Below are 24,549 nucleotides of genomic sequence, written 5' to 3' on the forward strand. Positions count from 1 at the left end.
CATTACCATTATGCTCTGCTGTTAGTGTGCAATGGGAAGTTCCTTTACCCAATGGGCCTGACCCCCATATTATCACCCCTGTCACTGCACAGGCCATCCACTGCATTATGGAGTACCCCATTGACAGAGAGGCAAAGTCGGGTTGTGGTGTGCGGGACACTGAATAGCTTTTACCACCACTCATCATGCATGTTGACCTGCTTGGTTCGTTGATATACGATGTCTGTATGCCATGCTGTCTAATGCTGTACTCTAGGTCTTCTTTCCATGATAAATTCCTGAGTGCTGTCTGATGTGGTGCTCTAGTGTTTGTTCTCTATGATATACTGATACAGGGTTCCCATGATGCAGTCCAGTTCACCAGCATCACAATGCTAGCTCTGTGTGCTGAACAAACCAGCATCTTTAGCTCCTCTCACATTTAAGAATTTCACATTTCTCAACAGTGGCTTCTGACCTCAGTACAAGTGAGGCAGATTTTCAGAATATTTTGGCAGCACTGCCCCCCCTACCACCCACATAATCTGACCCCCCTGATCCCCACTCCCATTCTTGTCAATACCTTATTGTTTGCTCTCTCTGTCTTTCTCACTGGGTTTATTGTCTGAATAGTGTTTACATCTACATTAACTCTGTTCCTCTCTCATTCCTAAAACAATACTGCTCAGTGAAAGTATTTTACCAGATTGTTAACTAGGTTTTCCATATTTATATATTGGCTAAGAATTGTTTACATTCTCTTTGATTCTTTGCATTTGTCTTTATGTTTTATTATAGCCTCACTCCCCTCTTGCACCATTGTCACCTGTTCCGACCTCCCATGCCCACCCTCACACATGCACACAGACAAATACACATGCACACTTTCTCACACTGTGTTTTACCTGACACACTATTGTCATTTTTTCTGGCATTTATTTCTGCCTTAATTCTATCCCAAAAGATTAGTCTGTGTAATATGGGTGGAGTTTGCACCCGGTCCCTAGCATATGCAACATTCCAGTTCTGCATTCCGTCAGATTGATTTTCACACACTCCCTGACCCTCCCCGCTTCATGGCAGTGCAGCTGTTACCTGTCAGTTTCCCACTCAAATAGCAGGGATGGCATGGCTCAGGATAGGACTCAATGTGTATGTGGGAGAGAGTGCATGAGTGTGTTAAGTGCCAAGTTGGGCTTAATGTTGCATTTTTGTTCCCTTTTAAGTTTCATTAGGGTAGGTTAACCCCTAAGTCACCACCATATTTTATATACGCTAATGACTGAATAGGGTTGAACAAGTATAAAATATCCACAGAATGTATTTTAAACCTTTTGTTTAAACCCTTAATTGTGGGTTAAATACCTCGCCCAAGGGTACAACAGCAGTGCCTCAGAGGGGAACTGAACCAGCAATCTTTCACCTACAAGCCCTGCTCCTTGCCACTACTTCACATTGCTTCCCTAAAGCCAGTTTGTACATGCGATGACCCGGATATGAACTGGGGTTGCTATGGTTTCATAACACATCATGCTGAAACACAGGGTGTATATTTTACATCAGTATTGATATCTGTAGGATCATGACTGGACTACCCCAAAAATAAATGTTCATGAACATTTTGCTTTGGTAGCTTGTATCACCAATGTACACACAATGCTGACAAATACAGCCTACAATGTTTCTGTATAGCAAAATGTAACAAAATATTTAAGGAAATGCCCTTCAAGGTGTTTAACCCTTCCATTATGTAAAGTTAGTATAATTATACATGCAGATCACTCACAATCAGTGGTGGGTTGGACTGGACACATGCATCTCAGATTGGACTGGACACATGCATCTCAGATTATTAGCAATTCATCCATATCCAGAAGAACGGGAAGCTGTAGTAAAATTATTTACATTTACCATGAGCATAGCCTGTCCTTTCCAAGCTGCTGGACTTTCCTGTGTAAGATGCCAGAACTATATGCCTATATAGATACCGTAGCCAGGCTGCACCAACCCAGTCTGTTGTCATGTTAACAATTTGTTGATCATTTTTTTCTGTCATGTAGTCTGTCACAGAGCCTTCATTAAAAGGCAGATATATCTTTATTTGGTGACATATAGCATGACCCCTCTTCATCTCTCTCCCTCAGAATGAATGAACAGGATAGAGTAAGCCAGGCCTCAAGTCTGGCCACAATCTCTGCTTTCCCTGTCCATGGCAAGGTTTGTCTGTCTCTTCTCTCTTTCTGGGTTAAATGTATGAACTTTAATCACTTAAAATGCTGATGGAATACATTGTATTAGCCCCTCTCTCTCAGTGTTAAATTTTTCCCTGTCTGTCTCAGCATTAGTAGTAAGGTTTTCACTGTCTCATTCAGGCCAGTGATGGTAAGGTGCAGAATTTTGGAAAGAGACACAGAGCAGTGAAGAGAGATCCTAACTGTCCAGTGGTCATCAGAGGCTGGCTCTACAAACAGGTACCAACCAAATTGATCAGTCAAAACACTCCCTGTACTAAGAATGTTTAAAGCTGTACCATTATTAAATACCACACATTTCATGGTATATACTTGTAACCTTCTCATAATTAATGTTACTATAATTACTACTACATACATACACTGTCAGGATAAGTGTTTGTTGATAAGTGTTTTCTGTATGCAGTATTAACTGTAACTGCTCCTCCCATAGGATAGCTCAGGACTGAAGCTGTGGAAAAGAAGATGGTTTGTCTTGTCTGACTTTTGTCTGTTTTATTACAAAGGTAGGTATGTGTTTTATGTGCATGTATATGTACATGTGGATGTTAGCGTACCAAAAAATAAAGAGCAGGTTGCCATTAAAATTTAACTGCATTTTATTTAGTTATCCGGCTCAGACATAAAAATAAATGAAGAGCACTACAGAGTACTCACCATTTCTACTTCTCTTGTTCTCCCTCTCTTTCTCTCTCTCAGACAGTAGGGAGGAGTCTGTTTTGGGCAGTATCCCTTTGCCCAGCTACAATATTCTCTTCTGCACTCCGCGAGAATGCAAGAACAGAAAATATGCCTTTAAAGTGAGTAATTAACCCTTACCATCGGCCTTTGTGCTGATATAATTGTGTTTTCATGAGATGCCGCTGTTTAGATTAAGTGTGCTTATTGGGGCAATCTGAAGTCATTTTCTTCCTCATTGAATTCCCAGTGTTCCACTGTTGCAGTGCCCAAGCGTGTCAGAACCCTGACTCTTTCAGTTTCTGCACTAGCACTGTTTAATGTTGTACAAGCCATCCGTGAGCTCTATGAAAATACATCGTATTCACTGTCAGTGCTATTCTACCAGTCAGCATCACCGGTCTTGAGGTGCTTTAGCATCCATTCTGTGGTACCAGTGTGTGTGCACACCATATGACCTGTCCCACAGGCGGTGCACCAGGGAATGCGCTCCTATGTCTTCAGCGCTGACACTCAGGAGGATATGCTGGGCTGGGTCAGAGCTCTCAGTCAGTCTGCCTCCATGGAAACAGAGAGCTCCCTCGGCAGGTACCTCAAAACAATGGTCTCTCTTTCTTTGCTGGACATGTAACTTTCCCACCTGTTCTGCTTCAGCACAACCAGATCTGAGACAGTTTATGGTAGGTGTATAAATGTACCTTTGTCTTCAAAGGCGTTGCTCCAGCTATCAAGATTTCACCAGGATGGGGGGCAGCAGCGAGTCACTGGAGCTTCCCCAAACACCTTCTCTGAGAAATGGTCCAACCCAGATGTCAGTGCCAGGAAACGGACTGCAGAGTGAATCAAGCCACCTGGTGGGAGGAAAAATGGGGACACCGCAAATGGAACAGCGGGGGAAACAAAAGAGACAGAGGTACTGTAGGGCAACTCTGCTGAGAGCTCAGTGTTTGTGTTTAAAGCCGCTGTATTCATGAATAGGTGAGAAATTCCAGCTAGCAGGCTTACCCATGTATGTAGAGAAAGTAGATGTGACAGCATACACAGTGTTGTGATGTTGTGAAATATGAGGGTGATTGTTGAGAAACCTTCCCCCTCTCTCAGTCCATCACCCAGGACATCAACTCCCACAAACTCTGGTGGGCAGCGGAAGCGTGGCCAGTCTCTGACTCAGGAAGGAGCTGAGCAAGACCATCTCCCCTTCAACTCCCCTCATCAAACACCACCCCAAACCATGAAATCTATTGGAACCAGGCCTTTGACACCTAGGTGTCAACTAGGATCGCGACCCCACACTCCAGTTGGCAGAGTGGACATTCGACCTCAGGATGACCCTCTGATGTCACCTCAAACTATAGGCTCCACCCCACCGTCTCCAAACCTGGATTTTAGCTCAGATTCCTTCACCCCAACCTTGGAAAAACGGCACATGCTGAACAGGGTGAGTTAGAGGTGGGACAACTGGACAGGAACATAAGGCGGGAGTTAAAAAAGGAGCTAGTGCATGCACGGAATGCACGAGAGCTGCAGAAGGAACAGATACACAGTAGATCAGGAGGGTCAGAGGTGGGCAGGGGACAACAAAACTGAATAGCCGTGAATCAGTCAAGAGAAAATTAAGGAATATGACAGAAAAATTGGGCAGTGGCAGTGGTAGAGGATGTAGAAGGGATGAGAAAGACAGGAGAAAAAGGCAGGGATTTGAAGTCATTATTTTATCAACATCAAAGATATCTAATGAAATCACCTCTGTGTACGCTTTCCTCCCCAGCCCACTCCCATGTTCTCCTCGCCGCATCACATCTCCACCACGAGGAGAGCCGCAGGAAAGGTATAGATCAAAACTGATAAGAGAGGGAAAGACTGAAAACAGATTGACAAAGGAAGTAGTCAAGACAGCCTAGACATTTAGACATACAGTACCAGTCAACAGCTTGGACACACCTGATTAAGATAATGGGAAACATGCATTCGAGGACATTTTGATGTAAAGACTTATGCTTAGATTCTTGAAATTTGTTTCTTAGAAAAATATAAATAGTGAAGTTGATGCCTATGTATGAATTTCTTTCCAAAAAATTTTGATTTAAAAGAATATTTTTTGGCTACTTTGAAGAATGTAAAATAAGATTTGTTTAACACTTTTTTGGACACGGCATATTTCCACTTGTGTTATTTCATAGTTTTGATGCCTTTGCTATTATTCTAAAATGTGGAAAATGTAAAAGTAAGAAAAATCCTTCTTGTTTTGTGTCCAAACTTTTGACTGGTACTGTATATCTCTTAGGGGACAGAAATTTTGACTGAGGTAGACGAAGAGACTACCTCTACTGTTATGCTACGTAAATACAAAAGATGTGTTTCACGGTGATAAAAATGTGTTAGCTGAATCAGAATTGTTTGTGCTCTTCTATACTTAACGTGTCATAGAATGGGAAGAACTGAGCCCTCTCTGCCCTCTGGATTGGCTGAAAATGATTCATACATACAGTGTGACCATGGAATGCTGCTGTAAAATGACATTCTGCTTTGTAATATGGAAATGCACAGTTTAGTATGCCAACATCTCAGTTCCTATATTAGGCTGGCTATGACCTTAAGACATTGCTGAGATGTTTATTATGTGGTCTAAATGTTTACTATTGAAACATATGCAGACTTTGTTCAATTGTGCAAATATGATGAGCAGAGAACCATAGAAACCGTTGTCTATTTGAAAGGTACACTCACTGAACCACTCCTTGAAATAAATATCAAAAAATGTTTGTTAAGTACTGACATTTTGGTCAATTGACCATGGTCAGAAGACATGAAGATGAAGTAAGCTAGTTAAATACCACAGATAACACAGATATATCTAGAATTGCATATGTTATTTATAGGTTGCCTTGATTTTTGTAGCATTTATTGAAAGATACAGTGACGCAGTTGATATTTTACAGCCAGTCAGATATTTTGTGTGTATTTTAATGCATTCATCCCCTTTCTTTCTCCTTAGACATGCTCTTCAGGGGGGCAGGCTGGCTTATTGCCCCCTTTGCCCCCACCAAGAATTGCCCCTGCTCCTCCCCCACCACACCACCACCATCACCATCGCAGCCATATGTCTGTTTGTTTGCTACAGCCAGCTATGGTACTAGCTGTCAGTGTGTCTCTGTCTATGTGTGTGTGTGTGTGTGTGTGTGTGTGTGTGTGTGTGTGTGTGTGTGTGTGTGAGTGTGTGTGTGTGTGTGTGTGTGTGTGTGTGTGTGTGTGTGTGTGTGTGTGTGTGTGTGTGTGTGTGTGTGAGAGAGAGAGAGAGCGAGAGATGTGTGTTTCTCTATATGTAGAAATGTATTTAGTGTACAGTATGCAATGGGTTGGCTTATTCTGTTTCTGGTTTGGCTGAGACATATCATTACATACAGAAGGTAATCTATATTTATATCAACTATTCACAGATCCGTTTTGTTTCATATATTAGAATGGGCCAACTCATTTCGCAGCTAAACCGAGGCATATATTTTATTAAGGTGAAAATATATGAACTTGGAGATCACATGATGCTTTGTTTGGCTTTGCGAGCTGAGCAATGTTATTGGCTCTCATTATCACGCATTTCTTATTACACATATCACTCCTATTATTGATCATTTCTCTCATATTATCACTAATACAGATAATAGCATTGCCAAGCAGAACTGACACTGACACACTCACAGACACTGATACACAAGCTCTAAAAACAGGAGGAATACATTAGGCTGAACAACCTTTGGGCACATAAGAATGAAAAAAGATCAGTGAGAGTGAAGCTGAGTTTCAGATTTATCTGCATTCCCTGATAAACTTCTGTCCAGCTCCCTCTGTCTTCTCTGACCAATAACTTCTCTCCTTTTAGCCATCAACCTCTGACCTCTTCCAGGAGAGGGATCAACAGCAAATGAGGCCACCAGAGAGTGATGTTGATGTAAGATGACAGCTTCAAATTTCAGTTTTGTAAAAAGGTTATCATAATCCTGATTACCAGTGTTACTGTTTCAACTGTTAGTTAATATTATTTGTGTGATTGCTCTCTCTCCCCCTCTGTCTCAGGCTGTCCTGACTAGGCTGTGTGGTTGTGACAAGCTGCTCCAGTCTCTCTCGATAGAGCTGGCCCAGCTTCAGGCAGACAAGGTCAGTTTGTCATGGCAGCTTGTGCACAGTATGACTGTGGGTGAGTGGGCTGGTCAGTGACTCAGTCAGCCTGTTGATTTGTCATGATGTCCATCGGGGGAGAACGCATTTCACCATCTCCCCCTCCATCCCACTTTCTCTCAGGACAATGTGCAGTGCGCTCTCGAGATGGCTAGACTGCAGCTGGAGGAATGGAAGAGTCAAGGGTTCAAAGGCCAAGGTGTCAGAGGGCAGGAGGGGCTGCTGTCCCAGAAGGCTTTGCTCCAGGAAGACCTAGTCACAATCCGAGCCAGAATGTGTGATGTATCAATGGTAGGAGCTCTTGGGAGTGTTGGCAGGGTGAATGTGTTGTAAACTCTATGTTGCAGGATGATGGCAGTGACCACAATGACAATGGAGGATTTCTTGAGATGTAATAAACAGTTGTAATGCCATCTTAAAAAGTGTATCATACTCAACACAATATTAGATCATTGTTACTTGAATAATAATTTATGTATTAATTGATCTCTCATGCATACAGTAAATTCTACAGTAAATAATGTACATATTACATTTAGACTCATTTGTAAATGCTTGAATTTTCAATAAAATACATGTGTATACCTTCATAAGGATTTTGAAGTGTATTTGATCCTTTCTCTACTCTTTTTCCCTATCAGGAAATGGAGAAAGTGTGGAGCCAGTATGAACGGATGGAGAGTGAGCTGTCTGTCCTCCGTTCACATCTCCAGCACATCTGTCGCTTTGGGAGGCCCCAAGTAAACCCCTCACCCGATTCATTCACTGTGGTCTCATCTCTCTTTCTAACTCCTCTTCTCTCTTTATGTCTTCCTCATTTTAAAGTGACCTGCATTTTCATTCTGTCATATCTTACCCGCCTTTTATATCATATTACCAGCATCCTCTTTTCTTTGCCACTAGGTATTTCTGACCCCCTCTAAATATCTACTTTTCTACCTGTGTGGTGGGTGTATAGATTACAACAAATTATTGAAAATAAGTGAGATCTAAAACCCTTTTCAGGAGCAGTCTCAGGCACAGAGGGAACTGTGGATGATGGAGGACATCCTCTGTGGCCTCAAGACCAACAGGAATCATTTCCGGGTTATGCTGGGATCGTCAAGACAGATAGGTAACCAATAATCCTGTGTCACTCACTGCAGTCATGTTTAATTTCAGTGTGTATAAATGCGCTCAGTTCCTCTGTCTCTTCCATCAGTGCCCTCTCCAGTGCTACAGAAGTCATTCCTCCACGCCGGCATCCCTGGCCCACAAATAGATGGGTTGCAGAGTGAAGTACCTATGGTACATTGCTTTGTTGTCTCTTTAACTTGTTTGCTTTAGGATGTTGAAGAAATGGTTGGTAGCCACTTCATCTTACTAACATTAGAAAACCAATAGTTCATGTGAGAAAACAAAAACATTGTACGCAGGGAATTACTGCATCAACTGTAGTAGCATCACTTGACTGCTGTTTGCCAGCTGTCTCAGTGCAAACAATTGTTCATTACTCAAGATTTCATTTCCTCAGGCAGTGTAGTCAAGAGAAATCAGAACAGTACAAATGCTACTCTCTTTTACCTCAGGTTCATTTCAGTTTTTTTTTCATTGCTTCACTCCTCCTTCTTTTTGTGCCTTTTGCTCTCCAGTCAGCCATCCACCTCTCTGTCCCCTTCTGCAGTCCTTCCATTTTCTTGCTCTCTGTGCTTTCACTGAGTCTGCTGCTTTTGTCTCTACTGAAAGAGAACACCAGTTGGTAGAATAATATACATTGTCTAGGTTAAACAGCTGGCTTGCTTGTCAGTATGTTAGGTGTTACCAGTGAGTAAATGACTCTATCAGTCAGCACATTACTAATAATCAGAGTGAAATTTTGACAGTAGTCGTAATCAGTCTCCCAATTCTAGTCTGCTTGTCTAGGGAAAAGATTGCTCATGTTTAGCATTTACAGTCTCTAGTGTTTACAAAAATATAATATGAATTAAATATGTCAAAAACCTCTTTTTTGTCCAGCTGTTCTACCTGTGTAACAGGTAAAGCATAGATTTAAACATCACCCATTTATTGTAAGACACTTTTAGGTTTAAATAATTAACTTTCTATTCAGGGAGTGGAGTCAGAGCCTCCACCCCGGCCCCCTTTGCCTCAGGAGCTGCAGGAAACCAGTCAGGGCAGAGAGGTGGGACAAGGCTGGCTGGATAGCGAATCAGAATTGGAGGTGAGTGTCAAGAGTTTTGATGAAATTGCTATTAACACTACATTATTATCATTTGGCAGACTCTCTGATCCAGAGTGATTTACCTATGTTACATGTTATCCATCTATACAGCTGGATATTTACTGAGACAGTTAAGTACCCTGCCCAAGGGTACAACAACATTTCCCCAGCCAGGAATTGTAACCTTTCGGTTACAAGCCCTGCTCCTTATCACTATGCTGTCTCTGCCACCTACTAACACGTTGTATGTACAGGAACAAAGGCTAACATACTCAAATACAATTATTATACAACTGTATTTGTCACACACTCATCCCATCAAAGCAGTGACTGGGACAATAATTGTATTTCACTTGTATTTCATCTTTCTCTTACTTTCATTTTACCTTCCTTATTTTCACTCCCCCCCCCCCATATTTCTCTTACTCTACACCTTTTATGAATCCATACTCATTCTCCTGTTTTCACTGCCCCTCTTGTTTTCTCTCTGTCTCTCTCCATCTCAGGCTCTCAACAGCGCTCTGTCCTCCCATCATCGGTCAGATCGATCAGGAAACAATATGTCTGCTCCAGCCAGAGACAGAAAGAAATCTCAAACCATGCCAGGTAACAACTTGTCGCCATTCCATCAGTGGCATCAATGGCATCATCCTATACATTTTTCAGTGGCCACTCAATATTAAAATCATTTCTGCAATGCTTCAGTCTAACAGCTGATGCAATAAAATGGTCAAGTACCTCAGATGTGACAAAGACCAGTAGACATAATGACATTCACAGAGTTAGTGCACTGGGATCCCTCTCTTTCTTTCCCAGCCTCTCTGCCTGGTGTTACTGCCTCCAGCTGGTCAACACCAGATACTGCAACCAAGGTAAGGGTTCTTACTCTGATATACACTAGACCACTGATTCTCAATCCTGCTCCTGGGGCCCCCCTGCTCTGCACGTTTTCTATCTTTCCCTGCTCTACCTACCTGACTGAACTCATCATTGGCACTTTTGATTAGCTAAGCACACCTGATTTAATCAAGAGCATGTTAATCACACTAATCAGGTGTGTTTGGAGCAAGGATAGATAGAAGATATGCAGGGCAGGGGGGCTCCAGGAGTAGGATTGAGAAACGCTGCACTAGACAAAGAAGCATCTAATCAATGCTGCCAACCATTAATATTTAAGTGAAATGACTTGATAACAGATCTTTCCCTGTTATTTTATTTTGATTGGTGTGCTTAGTTGTTATGCCAGCAGAGACAGAGCTGAATCTAGTGTTCAGGGCCTCTCTCTGTCTCTATGTCAGCTGGTGACGCATTCAGCAGCAGAAATGTCTGCAGTGTTCTAGTCCTCCCTCAGCAGGATTGGCAGTTTGTCCCTGTTTTGAGTTATGCATGATTAGGTCCGACATCAGCATTAGAAAAACACAGCTCTGGCAATGTTCTGGATGTGGCAGGAAATCTTTTTCATCATAATTCCACATTGGTTTGTGTCTAAACCTTACACAAACCACAGGAATTCAGATAACATGCCTGTGTGTGATGAAGAACAGTACTCATTGTGAGAAACATGTACTCCCCTCGTTCAGTGTAATTAGGGCAGAGTGTCATTCCTAATACAAACCACAGAGGGCAGCAGATACCCAGCAATATGGTCCCATACTTTAGATACATGTGAATGAATTATGTTCTTTTTTTATTGTAGTTTCTTACTTTGTCACTGTATGTCTATTAACCTTCCCTCTGCCAGTTTCACGTTTAACAAGCTGAACATTCTGGTTTGTACTGACCATTCTGTCTATCTCAGAGAGTGAGGATGAGTGAGGAGGAGCAGAGAGAGAGGATAAAAAGAAACCAGGAAAGGATGGCCGGTCAAAAGAAAGCAGCAATGCCTAGTGTCACAAACCACACCCAGTGTCAAGGGTCATCTCCTCCCAGAGAAGAGGCAAGTACATTTGGTACTGAGGGTGAATGTTACATTGCGGAGATACGTTCACAGCAGACTGCGCAGTCCCTGAGAGTGCAACAAGAGTGTTACCCTCCTTCACTGTGGTAACACAGATGAGACTCTGACGTGTTGAGTGGGGTAGAACAGGACTGGACTCTCTCTACAACCAGCGTCAACCAGTGTAATGATGGGTCACTCCTATTTCATGAAGAGAAATAAAGATATTCTGCTAGCTTGTGTGTGTGTGTGTATGCGCGCGCGTGTGTGTGTGTGTGTGAGTGTGTGTTGGGAGTAGGGTGCTTGGGGTCATCTAGTTTAGAGTCATAATTTTTAGGACTTGGGTATAGTCATGATCCTGTGCAATTTTGAAAAGCATCTTCATTTTGTGTTTTATAGTGTGAAGTAATATTTAATGTGTCACTGAGTCAGCAATAAGTGCAATATAATAAGGCATACTTATTCTTTCTGTTTTTGTTTCTTCAGCCCCCCTTTCCTCTCAGAGTGACACGAGTACTCACTGCTGTTTTGCCATCCACTCTGGTTGCCAGACGCGTGTCTGTTGAAGACCCCCCTCCCGAGCTGGCCACTCCATTCTCTGAGCAAATATCTCCTGAGTTACATCAGCCAATAGCTGAGAAAAACAAAAGGCTGCAAAGCAAACATGGAGAGGGCTTTCTTGAGAGGCCTGATCAAAATTCTAACTGGTTATCCACAGAAATGCCGGAGGATTGGCCTCACCAAAGGCTAACATTGTCCTTTCAAGAGTCATCAGAAATGTCAGAACAGAAATCAAATCAGGATGAGGAATTTCCTGCCCTGAACCAGCACACTCTTCAAGAGGATGGCTCTCCTCCACTTTGTAACCAAAAATGTGTTGCGTCCTCCACCGGCCAAACAATGGATTTACTGGAGGGAATGTCAAAATCCACAGAGGCATCCAGCAAAGAGCCTGAAAAGGCTCCCCGACCACACAGGCGTGACTTTTCAGTGTCGGGAAATGGATGTTTGGCCTCTGATGTCAGACCGAGAGAAGAGGAAGGTGGTCCTGGCTTCGCTGGGGCAATGTTGGGAACTGGCAGGAGGGAGAAGGTGAGGAGCAGGAGTACAAAACAGGAGGCATCAGAAAGAAGCATTAAAAGAGAGGAGATCGAGATGAGGAAAAGGGTCTCTTGGGACAGAAAAGAAAGTCAGAAGTTCCTAAAAGTGTGAATGGATTAAAAAATGTAATGCTCTTGGCTCAGTTGGTGGTAATGTGTTGTAAATTTTTTGTTGATTTGAACTCTACAGAAAGTGCAGGGCTGAATTTAATGGATGCTGGGCCCTAGGCAAACAGAAAAATGTCAGTTGTTGATGTCTGAGTAGAACGACTGAGCGCTGTTAATTTCACTGTGAAATACAGTACAATTCTACCAATAATGCATTGCTTTTGGCAAAGCCTTAGACTCAGTTTTGAGACAATGCTAATGGTATTAAACCAGTTGGAGGAGAAAATCATTGAATGAAGTCATTTGATGTAGCCTATAGTTAGTTATGCTCTTTAAAGCATAGGCACATTATACTTGTACTATACTATGCTTGCTAAAAAATATCTTGATAGAAATGGCTGATATGATCCAATGCACATGAACAGATTTCCTTAATGCAGTTAAAGAACGAGCAAGATCTGTAAAGCAGACTACTGACTAGAAGAACTAGTCAAACACAGCTACAGACACTCAAAATGTCAACTCAAATGTCCATTCAAAATTGCAAACATGTGGGCTTGTTTACACATCTCATCTACACATTCATACATTATCTCAGTGTGCGCCGATCTCTCCCTTTACAGGTTGGAGGTCGCGCCCCCTTTCTGGTTTCTGACATTGACCTTGAGTCTGACCTAAGCCTGACACCAGAGCAAAGGGAGGCAAAGCTGAGACGAGTGGAGAGGATCAGAGAAAGAGTAATCAGAAGGTGCGCAAGTCTGACCATCCATCTTTCCACTCATGAACCATCTTTTCTTTTACAATATCTTACATTAATCTGTATACTGTTGAATACGTTGGGTGTAGTGTAGTCAAATCTCTTGACATGTACCCGGTGGGTTTTATTTATACGTCCAAAATGTAATTGTACTGCAAATATACTTTTGAGCAAATAACACAGTGTCTTTATGTCTTTAGGGTCAAACCATTACTATCTATTTAACCTTAGCCACCCAATCCTCCTCTTTCTCTCTCTCCCTCTTTCTCTATCTCGCTCTCTCTCTCAGTGCAGTCAGAGAGAGCAATGTGCAGCCCCATCCTCCACAGGCAGGGGGCTACAAAGAGAAATTCATCAACCGCTCTTTCACCCTGGCCAATGAGGTCAAAAAGAGCAAGGAAATGGCAGGTAAGAACTACAATCACCATAATGCTTTAGCTTGTCTCACAGAATTGTACAGAAATGTTAAATATAGCAGCCAATTATTAAAATGATATAACACGCATCTCAAACATTTTTACCAATGTGTCCAGTGTCAAGGTGGTTTCTACAGTGAATGATTTCTTCTGATTAACCTCTTTCACTCTGCTTCCCAGCTCTCTCAGGAGGTGCAGAGGAATGCTGCTATGCTGAACGAGTGGAATGTGATAGCTGTTGCCATAGTGACAGGGATCCTGACCTTAGCAATGGTGTGACAACTGAACCCCACCCCTCCCAAATCCTAAATGCAAATAAAGGAGGAGGAGACAAGAACGGTGACCATTCCGATTTTAAAATAGTGGCACAAATGCCTCTTGATCACAGTCATAATACTGACATCACCAGTAGCCACAGTAGAGGTGTTCCCCGGAAGCATTTCATTTCAACCAATCATATCACCAAGCTAACTGTGTTTCCAACCAATAGGAGTCTGGAATGTACTCAGAGTGGTGATGCTTCCCATCTGATCCATCATGACAGACATGAATCAAAATTGGTGGAGCAAACTGGAGTTGATCAGAATGAAAGCCACTTTACATCCACCAACAGGAGGGCAGAATGGTTCCTTTCTACCAGTCAGAGGGTAGAATACATACCTTTATTTTTTAATCACAATGTGAAATCATTGTGTAGTGAAAAGTCCACTGATGAAGACCATCAGAATGCAACTTGTGACTCTACATGGCAGCATACGGTTACTAATGCTACTTCAGAGAGTCTCTCATCCCCAGCCCAGGACAGTTTAGAGGAGCCTATATCTTGTGTATTTCCTGACGTTTCTGAGAAAATAGAAAGTACACCGATACAGGTCATAGCCAATCAATCCTCATCTCCTGAACACCTACCCAAACACATCTATGGACAGGTTCTAGAAAAAGTAACTAATGAAATTAAAGAATCAGACAAACCTGACATGAATATTTCAGAGCAAACAGGTCCCAGTGCTCCTAAAATACTGCAAGACGTTTCAGCCAGTCAAATTCAACACTGTGATTCCACTGATAATAAGGATTGCAGCCCCCCGGAATTTTCAATGAATCAGATAACTCCATATGCAACAATCCATTTTGTGTCACCCACTGGCACCACATCCAATCAGAATGTTGATGATAACAAGGAGATCATTTTAGCCAATGAGACAGAAGATCCCCACGCATTAAATCCCAGTGTGTATCCCACACTTTCTGATGGTAAAAATTCCCTTTCCTCCCCTAAACCAACAAACGAGTTGCACATCTATGAGGAAATAGCATATGATGCCATTTCTTCCAAGGTACAAGCTGATCAAAGCAAAGAATGTCCATTGACACTTAATGAGCTCTCTTCATCCAATCTCATTTTATCGAGACATACCAAGGTGTTTCCCACCGATCTGGCTGGACAGAATAATGAAACAGAGACGGAAATAGGAAATGGGACAGTTAATTCATTTGTGATAAATAAAACACCCAGTGAGGTGCAGACAGAGTCAGAGGCAACTAGTGAGTGCCATGAATGTGGAGAAGGGAAGGGAAACATAGTGCGACTTAGGAGGGATCAGGCCAATTCCAACAGTATGCTCAAGGATGTAATGGAAGATCTGAATTCTCCATTCACTAAGGCAAGGGTGACTGTGGTGAGGACTAGTTTATGAAAGAGAGAGAGAGAGAGCGAGAGAGAGAGAGAGAGAGAGAGAGAGAGAGAGAGAAGCAAAGAAAGAAGGAAAGAAAGAAAGAAAACAGTATAGGTACAACCCTGATCCCAGATTATGTTAGAGAAAGTCTGAGCTGAGAAAATGTGGAAGTGATGGAAAGAGAACGCATGTGATTGTGGAGATATACAGTGAAGGAGATTGCAAGGCTATGACAAGGAAAGTAGTCAGTGCAAATTGACTGACACTACATGTGGAGGGTGAGAGAGAAATGACTCACAAGAGGCAATGCCAACACAGAGTCAAATTCCCATTGACAATGTTCAATTTCAGCAAGATGTGAGGCCAACGCCCCATATTTCAGCAACAGTTTTCTGAACTGACTTAACACTGAAAACCTGCAATGGAAAGACAGACAGGAATGAGGGAAGTACAAAAATAACATGTAACTTTTGTAAATGTGGATTCAGTTGATCAGCGATAGACTATACTAACATACTTAAATATTTTTATACTTTATCAATTCCACTCATAATTCCATCAGCATTTGCAACAGACATGATACATATGCATGTTTTTATTGTTATGCCTTAATTTTGAGCTTATGTCATATATTATTTTCTCTGTCATTGGTTTTATTATATTTTGGGTTTCTGCATTAATAAATCAATACATGTAAAATCACTGTGTGCATTTTAGATGCGGTATGACTGGTACTTCAATTGCTGTATCTGTATCTTTTTTATTTTTATGCATGGTATTTTATTATCAATTTTATCTTATAACACAGGAAATCAATCAAATTTGGCGCAATTGCACATCGCAAATTACAAGTCTGATAAGTACTTACCATAATATAATGTTATATGTCATCATATACAAGATAATTGTTTTTCTCTGTTTTTTGCTGATCTCTGTCACTCACCTGATGCGGCATTTCACTTTATTTTAAATAATGCAATGTGTCTTTAAATCCTTTCCGCGTCTATGTCAATGACATCATTGTCTAAAATTACATTACATCACCTCTTTCGGGAGACCACTACCTTTAAGACAGCCCCGCCTTATTCCACAAGTGTCGGCCGAGGTAAATTCGTATTGGCTTTAGCATGTTTCAGAGTCATCTTTCTATTGGCAGCACTTTTTTCCGCTGGCCTTGAGGATTGGCTCAAATACATTTCCGTCCGTAAATTCCGCCGCTCAACAAAAAGGAATTGGTAGAAAGAGGTAAGCGGGTAATTCGGTTTGTGCAGGTATTGCGTTCATCCCACTGGCGCCCTGTTAGACGGTTTTTTACAGATCCTTCCACCACTTTCCTCCAACTGTAGATAAAATGAAAATAAGTGCAAAATAATTCCCGATACAATTAATTGACCTAGGCTGATTCGAATACTAGCCGCGAGTAACATGGGTATGGTGCATTGTATCAATCATAGCAGTCATAGCCAGACTACTTGAGTAATTTGCAAATCTATATGCCACATACATTCGCCAATTTTCAGTTGTTTTAAATTTAGGGTTCATAACATAACTGATGCGTACAGTACGACGTACTTAGCTATCTATTCTTCTCTGGTTGGGAAGCATGACATTCTTTACATGTAAGGTGGGAGACAAGTCCCATGTGTTTCTGTAGTCCCCACATGTGGGCGCTGGTTGGCGATGAAATTGTGCGTATATTACGTTCCATATAATGAGATGAGACTCGTAGAATGGTGCCCGTATTAATTATAAGACAACAGAAGTGTTTTATACTAACTTCTGGACATACGTTCTGAGCTATAGTTAAAGTAGTCTTGGAGGCATTACTTATATTATCAGGATATATTCTTGAGAGGGTGTGATGAATCAATTAGGTGTAGTACTCATTATTATCGCCAGGTGGGGTGAGGGATGCAAAGGGAAATGGAGCAGTTATAACGCCTCGCATCAAGAAGTCTACGTTAAAATAAGAATACAAAATGATGCGCTGTTTCTTTCGGTTTATCAATCAACGTACCGAGTCTCTTCAGCAGTGATCAAAAGGATAAAGGTGATAAAAATGAGTCTAAATGGGACATTACATCTGTGTGTTATGGTCATGGAATTGGCAGTTTCTTATTGATTGGTCTTGCTTTAATATAACTTGCTGTTGCTACATTGTCTTGGGGTCAGTAATGCCAGTTTCATTAAGCCATGTAGTCGTATCACGCGTAGCACTTTATAAATTTAACGTTAATGACTCTATTAATGACTCAACGTTATAATGACTGTTTCTTTGAGAATGTTTTAGAAAGCTTGTGTTGATATTAACCATACTTCAAACATTTAAAATTCCATTTATCGTAAGTATAAGATGTATGCCAGATTAATCGAGGAATACCTTTGTTTAGTGAGATATTGTCATTGTAGATATAATGTCATTTTACTCGTGCAAGATAAGGTGAAGCTACATTTACCAATGCATTACAAAATGATCATGTTTGTATAGCTTTAAATTTTGACAGGCAAAACAGTGATTTCTCATTCACTAAAATAATTGCTCTTAATAATATACCATTCCTGTTTCTGTCAGATTCCACCAAAAAAAAATCCTCATTAATTTAGGTGGGCCCATTATTTTCTACTCCGAATGTCTCTGTACATCACGTGTTTTAAGTACGTTACGTGTCAAAGTATATAAACGTTATCTTTTAAAAAATAATAATTTCCACCTAGCTGGTTGTCTTGTGTGTCGTTTATTGACAATTGTAGAATTAACGCTTTAATATCCAACTTTTAAAATCTGACACCTCAGCATTGAGACTATTCTAATATTTTTTTAAAAAAAAAATCCACTATCTAGACAAGACTTGCTGCACCCAATAGGCCTATTGTTAATAACTGATCGCTGAAATATGCTTGTACAGTTATGGGAAACGTAACACGGCACCTTAGTTTGTGCGTGGTGCTGGCGTTCTGGTGAGACGAGCATATAACCGTTGCTCTTTGGTCTTTCATTTACATTATTTATTTAGCAGACGCTTTGACATACAAAAGTGCATACTGTAAGTACAGCGACAGTACGGGGACAGGATGTGTACAGTTCCACAATGAGACAGTAGTTCTCAGCTGAGAGCAAAGTCTGTTTGAGGACGCAGTACTATCTAATTTATAAAACTACAGGGTATAGGGCAACTAACAATCCATCTGAAATTGTTGCCAACAGGCGTACCGTAGAATGCTAATATGTTACTAATATGCATTCTCCTGCAACTTTTGTCAGCAGGTGTACCTGTCACTGAAAGTGTATTGTTAAGCGTGGGATATAGTATGTGTTACGTTGTATAGTATGTGTTACGTTGGCCTCTGTATAAGTTAGAATGTTGTGAGAATGTTTCTTTAAGACTCATTACCTTTTCATCCGAGAGCGAGTGAGAGAGCGAGAGGAGGAGGAGGGGTCCACGGTGTGGTGGTGTAGCGTCGAATTCTATTGCCTTGTGCCTTTTACATGTAGAAGGAGGGGTGAGAGTGGGAAAAAACATATATCCGGGGTTTTTAAGGGGGGTAAAGGCACCGAAAAAGCGAGAGGGAAAGAGACTGTGATGGAGCCGAATGGACTATAATGCCGACCATCTGTTCTCCGCGATGATCGGGGTAAGCGACAAAAAAAACGCAACCAATTTTCTCCCAAGTGCATGCAATTCAGTATCATCAGATGTGCGTGCGTTTACGTGTTTTGTGTAACGGTGTGAATGTGTGCGTGTCTAATATCTCTGTATGTGTATTCGATTGTGTAGCGGTGCAGGGAGGGGGAGAGAGAGGAGGGAGGGAAAGAAAGAATAAACGATGCAACGCTCGGAATGTCGAGACACTTCATACATTGACAGGTGCGTTAGCTTGAACAACAGACCACAATTTATTCAGCATGTGTGTTTGCATGTACGTTGGCACATATACCACAGATGAAATTTACTAGAGAGATATGCGTCAACGTATATGCCTAGTTTGTCTGGTACTCCTAATACAATACAGCCTGCCGTTAGTTTCTTAGACAGTTTCTAGTTCCGATTCAAACGTACATGAATGTATGCCTTCTTCCGTGTTGCATATTTCGTATATCATCGCTAGTATGTACTCAAACACATGAAAGAGAACGAAGGGTTCCAGAATACTGTTACGTTTATTGTTCGAGATCTTTCACCATAATCGCTGAATTTTATTCATAACATGCTGTGTATATCTAATGGTCCTGTCTGTTGAAATTATGTCTTTACATGGCACACGGGGTGCAGTCGCTACATATGCTGTATATTAGCCTAAATCTTTATAGTTATTATTTTGTACAGATTGCGGACCCGTATTATTATGAAGGTTGTGATTATCATCACCGTAATCTTCATTTGAAGTACAATTGTTTTATTATTACTATAGGGTATGGTTCTTTAGTGTAAATTATAGCTATTGAAAAGAGCACAGACAAACAGAAACATACATACAGACACATAGTATGGGGAGGGGGTCTTGATATGGTAGCGTCACCCAAATAGGTGTTGTTAACAGCGAGCGGAATTATGCAATGCCATACCACGGATTTATGCGAATGCAGAATATGAAGGAATATAATTCAAGGTGTGTGTGTGTGTGTGTGTGCTCATTCGATTGGTCATTTTTCTCCTATAGATTTAGAGATTGAGATTTGGCTAGTTTAACAGGCGACATACCATTTGAGCTCAAATCCTCTGTCCATAATTGGAATAAAATCAAACACCATTTCTGGCCAATATATAAATGTATGCTTGTCTGTCCAGCTGCCAAGCATCCGACCAGTATTGATTCTAAAGGAGCGTTTCGCGGTATGAAAATACAATGTCGCTCGCACACGGAAGACCCTTCTTCGCTTACTTGGTGATCACAGGGCGTCTAAAATGGACTGTATGGTATAGTGAAATGGTTGTTATTTATATTACCATCGTTGTTTGATTGATATTTCAAGACACCCAGTTAAATGTCGGCCTTATCGGCTGCTCAGTATCGCTTGCCCGCGGTTACGCTCCCCGACTCGGTGTCTGGTGGATGCCGCTTATTCTGCTGCCGTGCAGCCCCCCTTTCCCTTCCCCTCCCTTCTCGCTTCCTCCTTCCCCACACCCTCCATCTCTCTCTCCCTCTCTCTCTCTCTCTCTCTCTCTCTCTCTCTCTCTCGCTCTCTCGCTCTCTCGCTCTCTCACTCACTTTCCGTTCCATAACATTGCACGATTCCATCCTTTCTCTCCCCCTATTTTAAGAGAAGGTCGTTGCATAGATAACTCAGTGTTTTGGGGACCAATGCCTTAAATTATCCTTCTGACATGACATCCTTCCAGTGGGCTCCATGTATAGTAACAATTCTGCAGTTGTTTGTTGTATGTATGCAATAAAGTGCCTACAGGCATGGAAAAACGGCTGTGTTACTCATTGTCATATAGAAGAGGGAATTGCATTTAAAAACATAATTTGTTCATCCTCCTCCTCTCTATGTGGCTTCAACTTTTTACCAGATATATATGGCAGTCTTATGTAGTCTGCAGAACCTTTTGTCCCACAATTCAGTTGTAAACGTTCAGAAAAAGTAATTATTACTTGTATAAGTATTTGTATTATTACTATTAGTCACAGTGGTTGCAGTATAAACGCAGTAGCAGAAATAGGCCTCAGTGTCTTAGTACATTTACCAGTTATGTAATACTTATTTCCTATGTGCATTGGTAATTTCCCCCTGATTTTTTTCCTCAAACATTGTTTTCTGATTGGACTAATTGGAGTGCCCAAAGGGGTCATAAGAATAAACTATTTAATACAGAAATAAATAACTAGCACAGCTTGTGGGTTTGACTGAATGTCCTGGATCACACAACTTACACAGTCTCCATTGATTGTACTTCAGTACCTTTCAGTCAATTTCCCTCAATTTATTTCTGTCTTACTTAGTTTAGTTGTACCAAGGGTACAGCAACAGGGCCTCACTTGGAAATGGAACTAGCATGGTCCCTACTCCTTACCACTACTGCACACTGCCACCTTTTTTCTTTTACTCCCCTTTATTAAAACAGACATTTCCTCATCACTCCTTTTGTGTAGTGACCTGGCTGTAGTCACCCTTTCCTCCATCCCTCTCCACATGCCTGTTTTATACTTTTTCTTGCCACTCTCACTGCCAGAGGTAATAGAGTGTGTCATTGGACTCAGTACAGATTGTGTACTAAACAAATCTGTCTCTCACTTTCTGTTCCAGCTTCCTGTCTAAGCTCTGTGAAGTCCAGTCTGCGGGTTGTAGGTCCTCCTCTACTCCAGTTTCCCCTCTTGCCCCTCCCCTTCACACCCTTAGAAACACCCAGTCACCCTTAACCCTGACCCTGTGGACCTTTATTTGCTTCTCCTTTATTTTTTGAAGCCCCGCAGCATAAATGAACTCCACATCCCTCCTCCAAGGCAGCACATCACCAACCAGTGCCAGAGGTTAGACACATTCTCTGTAACTTACCACCACATGCCACTGAATCTACAGTCACCGACAGTCAAAGAATGAACAAGCCGTAGCATCATGGCTCTTTGCAGACACATGAGGAGATGAACAAGCATTAAGAGGTAGATTGGATTATATTGTAAAAGCGTATTTTACCTCAGTGTCTGGCACACAGCACACAGACTGGCAAAGAGACAGACATAGAGATGAGACTATGTGTCTGTCTAAGTAAAATACGCAGACTGAACTGATGTGAAGTACATAGAAAAGGGAGAGGAACAGATATCACGTTAAAATAACAGTGCGGTATAGACACAGAGCAATATGGAGATTTGTGTACAGTGAGGCGAGTAAGAAAGTAATGGGTTGTCAAATTAAAACTGCTCATTGATATTGAAAGATAAGATTAACCAATCACTCTATTCTTTAAATAGGTAACGCACAGTCAGTGCTCAAAATCACCAACTACACACAGAGGAAAAAGACAGACATACAGACAGAGGAAAAGTGGCACACAGAGACACCTACAACCCACACAGTTGTACTTCAGCACATAGTATCACACAAAAACAGGCAGCCAGGACCTCTCTGGAACACTCATTCCTGCAGGCTGTAGCACACTCCCTTTGGCCTCACGATGATGTGCGAGGTCATGCCCACAATCTCGGAGGATGGGAGAGGAGGAGGTGGTGGGGGCCCCTCCTCTCCAGCAGGGGGTGGGGTCGGGGGCAGTGGTGGGGGTGGGATGGGGGCAATGGGAGGTGGTTATGGGGGCAGGGAACAGAGAGGAGATGAGGGGGGCAGTACTGGAAATCTGGAGTCCCTGATGGTGAACATGCTGACGGAGAGGGAGCGCCTCCTGGAAAGTCTGAGGGAGACCCAGGACAGCTTGGGAACTGCCCAGCTGAGGCTGAGGGAGCTGGGACACGAAAAGGACTCCCTGCAGAGACAGCTGTCCATCGCCCTGCCACAGGTACAGGAAGAGCCCTCATCCACACGCTGCATGCATCTGTGTGTGCGTCTCTGTATTTGGATATGGTGTCTCGATGTAGGGCTGTAATTCTGTGTACTTGGCCTCTATGATAACTACCAATGTTTCTACAGCGGCAAAATTCACAGGCAAATATGTTCTTGGGAATTTACCAGAAGTCTTTAACCAACACCAATGGGTGAGATTGTCAGATACTGACTGTCTTCTTGCTGTGTTGGTTATTATCTTCAGTCAGTTTAGTAACTGCAAAGGAAGCATACCACTTCAGCCCTTTCTGTGCACAATCAGTTTGCTTTGGGACACCAGGGAGAAATTAAACAGGAGGGACCAGAACTACTCCCCACATTGATCAAGAATGTGTAATCGAAGGACAGCAGAGTCAGAAGAGAAGTGTTAGTGTAATAATCTACACAAACATACACTTAGGTACAGAGAGAAAACAGTGATTATAAAGTACAAAGTAAATAGGAAATTTTGAGAGAGAAAGACAAAGGGAAAGAGAGGGAGAGAGTGAGAGAAAGAGAGAGACTGGGTGTTTTGTACAGAGTGACAGGTTATGTTAGTGCCTTTACTAAAGAATGGAGAATGTGGATTAAATTCTCATTGTGTGAGGGAATGTACACATATTGACCAATGTACAAGAATGCTGTGTACATGAAAAGACTGACTTGACAAGATAGGGGGTAGTAAATGCTGCTATGCAGACATTTCCGGCTGAAGAACAGGAGTGAATGTGTGAGAGAACTGGCGATGGAAAATAGGTACAAATTTCTGCTCAATTTACATATTGCTGAATGCTAATTGGACCTCAGGAATCTATTCTTAGGTTCAGTGGATTAACACACACTTAGAGATAAAGGGTGAGAGACAAAGAGGTGATTGGCTGGCTTCCACAGGATCACACCAACACTGCCCAGGAGTACATCATACACCTGGATGCTGCAGTTTACTGATAATCATAGCCATTCAAGTGATCATACCAAAAGAGAGAATGACAGGGAGGCAGAGGGCAGGAAAGAAGAAGAGGATTGTGGGACAGTGGTGCCAATAGGAACTCTAGCCCAAACTCAGCAAGATACAATCCCAGAAGGCCATGCGCCAATAGGCCCACTGTGTCACCATCTGCACACCCATCTCTTTCCTCTACCCTTTCTCTCCATCTCTTTCTCTTCATCTGTGTCACAGTGTCTGTCTGCATTTGTAACTGACAGACTAGATCGACAATTCAAGCATGAGCTGACCCATGCACAAGCTTATATGCTGATTTTGCAGCTGGTAAATTAATGTTACTTTGTTTTGGGTTATGGCATCAGTGTGGATGATTTGCTAATGTAAATGTTAATGTGTATCTTAAAGCATGTAAGTGTGTTAGAATGTAAGTCAGGAAGGGCCTTCAGCACCACATCTTGTTGGACAGCTCCCCTTCAGTGCTATTCTGGACTGGACAGAGTGAGACTTCGGTGTGTGAGTGGCTGCATTCCTCACAGGATTTTAGTACAGTCTGTATAACTTTGTTATGACTCACACAATGAACAGAAGCTTTAAAACGACCAATTGTGTCATTACACTTTAAAGCTTCTGTTAGCTTTGTGATTTGGTAACAGTAAAACTGTGATATAGACTGCCCTAGAATCTTTGTTCTGTCTCACTGTGTGCTTCACAGTGTTTAAGAGGTTTCATCTCAGGAAAACAGTTTGCAGCATATTGGTCCATCTGTATGGTCAATTATTAGGCAATATGCTGATAGCACCATGCTACAGAAGTTATGTGATCTTATGATAAAACTGAGGTAATACTGTGTATGA

The 24,549-nt window shown here is 41.9% G+C and overlaps 2 protein-coding genes across 6 annotated transcripts in view; both read left to right on the forward strand.

The window, feature by feature from the left end:
- Window positions 1-2,375: 2,375 nt before the first annotated feature.
- Window positions 2,376-15,701, forward strand: si:ch211-234p6.5 (the record flags this gene model as incomplete). The annotated part of the gene is made up of 21 exons (XM_036535887.1): window positions 2,376-2,450; window positions 2,665-2,737; window positions 2,931-3,031; window positions 3,379-3,497; window positions 3,622-3,822; window positions 4,011-4,347; window positions 4,678-4,737; window positions 6,787-6,855; window positions 6,981-7,061; window positions 7,206-7,373; window positions 7,724-7,822; window positions 8,088-8,196; window positions 8,284-8,369; window positions 9,172-9,282; window positions 9,789-9,888; window positions 10,099-10,154; window positions 11,081-11,218; window positions 11,705-12,310; window positions 13,050-13,174; window positions 13,473-13,591; window positions 13,780-15,701. Coding segments are annotated over 21 exons (4,350 nt in total), but the record flags the coding sequence as incomplete, so codon positions are not given.
- Window positions 15,702-17,172: 1,471 nt separating this feature from the next.
- LOC118774016 (liprin-alpha-3-like) overlaps window positions 17,173-24,549 on the forward strand; it is a 30,948-nt gene continuing 23,571 nt past the window's right edge. For 3 of the 5 annotated variants that reach the window (XM_036523131.1, XM_036523139.1, XM_036523120.1), the window contains exons 1-2: window positions 18,400-18,908; window positions 21,523-22,726. In XM_036523131.1, the coding sequence (XP_036379024.1) occupies window positions 22,391-22,726 (336 nt within the window). In that variant the 5' untranslated portion in view covers window positions 18,400-18,908; window positions 21,523-22,390. Of the gene's footprint in view, window positions 17,326-18,399; window positions 18,909-19,062; window positions 19,142-21,522; window positions 22,727-24,549 lie in introns of those variants that run through there. The other 2 variants (XM_036523103.1, XM_036523112.1) reach the window with 2 other exon arrangements.

This window comes from Megalops cyprinoides, chromosome 1 (assembly GCF_013368585.1).
Source record: "Megalops cyprinoides isolate fMegCyp1 chromosome 1, fMegCyp1.pri, whole genome shotgun sequence".
Classification (NCBI taxonomy): domain Eukaryota; kingdom Metazoa; phylum Chordata; class Actinopteri; order Elopiformes; family Megalopidae; genus Megalops; species Megalops cyprinoides.